Source organism: Nestor notabilis, unplaced genomic scaffold, assembly GCF_000696875.1.
Source record: "Nestor notabilis isolate BGI_N333 unplaced genomic scaffold, ASM69687v1 scaffold21367, whole genome shotgun sequence".
In the NCBI taxonomy this organism is placed as follows: domain Eukaryota; kingdom Metazoa; phylum Chordata; class Aves; order Psittaciformes; family Psittacidae; genus Nestor; species Nestor notabilis.
The window spans coordinates 1-3,019 of record NW_009935407.1 but is presented as its reverse complement, the minus strand read 5'-3'; the positions used below and the strand labels follow the sequence as shown (position 1 = coordinate 3,019).

The 3,019-nt window shown below is 50.3% G+C and overlaps 1 protein-coding gene across 1 annotated transcript; it reads right to left on the bottom strand.

Annotated features, from left to right (window-relative positions):
- Nucleotides 1-1,455: 1,455 nt before the first annotated feature.
- Nucleotides 1,456-1,590, bottom strand: TMEM218 (transmembrane protein 218; the record flags this gene model as incomplete). The annotated part of the gene is made up of 1 exon (XM_010017840.1): nt 1,456-1,590. A coding segment is annotated over one exon (135 nt), but the record flags the coding sequence as incomplete, so codon positions are not given.
- Nucleotides 1,591-3,019: the final 1,429 nt, after the last annotated feature.

The following is a 3,019-nucleotide window of genomic DNA, read 5'->3' as shown; positions in this document are numbered from 1 at the left end:
TTCCTGCTTCTGGGTTCAGGATTTTTCATGCCCCAGCTCCTTTATGCCACCATTTCCCTGTTCATCTGACTCAAAGCCTCTCCAAACCATCCTCACAAGCACAGGGAATAAAGACACAGCAGGCGTGGAGCCGGAGCGAGCGCGGGCCTGGCTTCGTGTTCATAAATGTTATTAAGATGATGAATTAAATATGAATTTGGTTTCAGGCATAACATCCAAATCAGCAAGAGACCCGACATGCTTGTGTTGCATAAATGCTCAGCGTGTTCCTTAACATGGTAAGTTCAACTCCCTTGGACATAGGCTTCAGGATAGACTGGGATTGAGTGTTTACTTGGCTTGGGAAGCAGAGACGCCTCTCCTCTGCCTTTTCCTGACATGTAATTCCATGTTTTTCACTGGCTGAGTGAGTGCTGGGGCATTATCTGCAGGGGAAATGTCACCCCTGAGCTCATTTGCTCTGCCTGATTCATCTTTCATGTCCTGACAGTGGGAGTTTGTGACTGAGAGCAGTCAGGACAGGGCTGGGAGAAGCTCTAATTCGCTGTTCAACATCTTCAGTTCAAAATGATAAAAAGGCCAAAAAAAGCTCTCTGAAATGGGGAAAAAATTAAAAAGCAGTATGAGAGCTATAAGTCTTGCTGTATGAGGGGCTACATCACCCCTGACCACAGCTCAGGGCTGCAGCAAGAGGGTCCTTTCATGGGCTGGCAGGACTGTTCAGGGCAGACCTGGCTTTCCTGTGCACGCTTGACGAGGGGAGACTTTAATTTGCCTTTTTTAGCATCATTTGACTTGTTCTTCCCTCCCCACACCAAAGCCTCAGGTTTCTGGTCAAAGGGACAGTCTCCAACAATCCAGAGTCACACGCTGACCTTCCAAAATCCCCACATCTGGATGGGAAAAGGTGGTTTCAGAGACATAGGAAAGCAAAAGGTGACGTTCCTGGAGGATAAACAAATGCTGAGTCAGGGATTTCTCAGAGAGTTTTATTAGGGTGAAAAAGGAACAGTAACAAACCATCTCGGTTCAGTGCATCGAAGCAAGTGTGGCACAAAGTGCACGGATTTCAACTCTCCTGGAAAAGAGAAGAGAGAAGTTAAAACACCTCTGGGACCTCTAAGAGGCTTGAACCCCCCTGGAGAGGAAGGTGCTCACGCTCAGTCATAGAATCATGGAATGGTTTAGGTTAGAAGAGACCCTCAAAGCTCATCTAGTCCAACCCCCTGCAATGAGCAGGGACACCTTAGCTAGACCAGGTTGCCCAGAACCACATCCAGCCTGGCTGAACTTTGCTTTTAAAGATGAAAGGCACAGTTCTGGGTACAGCAAAACACTTCAGTGGCTTCGCTGGCTCCTGGAAAAACCGACGGATTCACCCCCAGAGCAGTCTCCTGGTTTATTGCCATCATCCTGGGATCTCCTCTTGGCAGGGATTGCTGCCTCCAGCTGTGGCTAGCTGCTGGGGAGCGGTTTGGCGTAGACTGGCTCCATGAGGTGGTAAATGAGGAGCAGGAACAGGCACCCAAGTAAGACCAGGGACATGACAGCCAGGAGGATGAAGCGGCCGATTAAGAAGGTGTCCACGATCTGCAGTGAGAAGGGGGAAAAGAAAACACCACAACACACATTACTGGAGCCTGGAGGGAGCACGCCATGTCCTGGAAAAAGAGTACTGCCAGAGAAGATCACTCCAGGAGGAAAACCTTTGGGGTTCCCCCACGTTTCTCCCCTCACTTTTCATTCCTGACACGGGTGCTCTCTGTGGGAAGTGGGAATGACTGGAAGAAGAATCCCTTTCCTCTGACATAAGGAAATGTGGAGGAAAGGAGCAACACAGGGAAGAAACACAAGACAAAACCCGCAGCCAAAAGCATCCCAGGAGCCACATCCTTCCCTTTAAGAAGGAAAGTGGTGGGGAAAAATGATTGAAAAGGAGGATCCAGCTGCAATGCAAGACACAACGAGGAGCCAGGTTACAGAATCATCCTCTCAGCTCCTGAGACCACAGCAGAGCATCGCTCGGCCCAGCTCAGCCTTACAAATCACATCAGCACACTCTCAGCCCTGGTGCTGCTGCGGGAAGAGTCTCTTGTGAGCGAAAGCGTTGGCTCTGCCTGTACGTTTCACTTTTTAATGAGGCAGTTAGCAGGGTTTCGGTGCAGAAAGCCCACGTCATGTATTATTGATAGCCAGGGCAGGGCCAGTCCAATTGAAGATAGAAGCTTCCCAATTCTGCTGCCCTCCCGGGCACGCACACACGCTCAGCTGCCCTTCATCTCGCTTCCGGCCTTTACACGAGCAAGGCAGAGAAAAGGCAGAACACTTCCAAGTCTCTTTAGTTGGGATTTACACAGACCCAGCATCTAGAAGAGCAATAATTAATGCGCATTAGTAACTGAACAGAGGAAATGACACCTAAAACATCACTAAACTTTGTGTATTTGAAGCCCAAGGAGCCCGGGGGAAGCTCAGGCAGGCTGATTGTGACCCAAAATTGAGGGGAGAGATCCCTGTGCCTGACAACACAGACCAGAGACTCCCTGCACACACAGATGGCTCCACACTTGAGCACGGGAATAACCTGTAAGAGAGCTGAAGAGGGGTTACCAGGCTTTAGAATACAAAACCAGAGCTGGGGGACAGTGAAAGGCTGCAGAATTAGAGGGGGAAATATCAAAACTACCTGCCATAAGGCTGCCCCAGGGTGTGCTGGGTGATGGAGGCAGGAGGGAGCATGGAAAACCCATGGACCAAGCTGGAAAACGGATGGCAGAGGGGGAGCAGAAGCTGCTGGAGGTCAGGGCTGAGCCGGGAGGGACAAGAGCATGAGGATAATTCCCGCACAGAGCCCTTGGGACTGGGATGGGAGAACGGGAGCAAAACCCCATGGGCCATGTGTGGATAAGGGGTTTTGTTAAAAAGACACCCGGCTAAAACGACATTCCTGGAGCTTTAGGATGCCCCCTGGGACCATCCTGATGTAAAGGCTCATTCCCACAGACCATCCCGAGGTAAA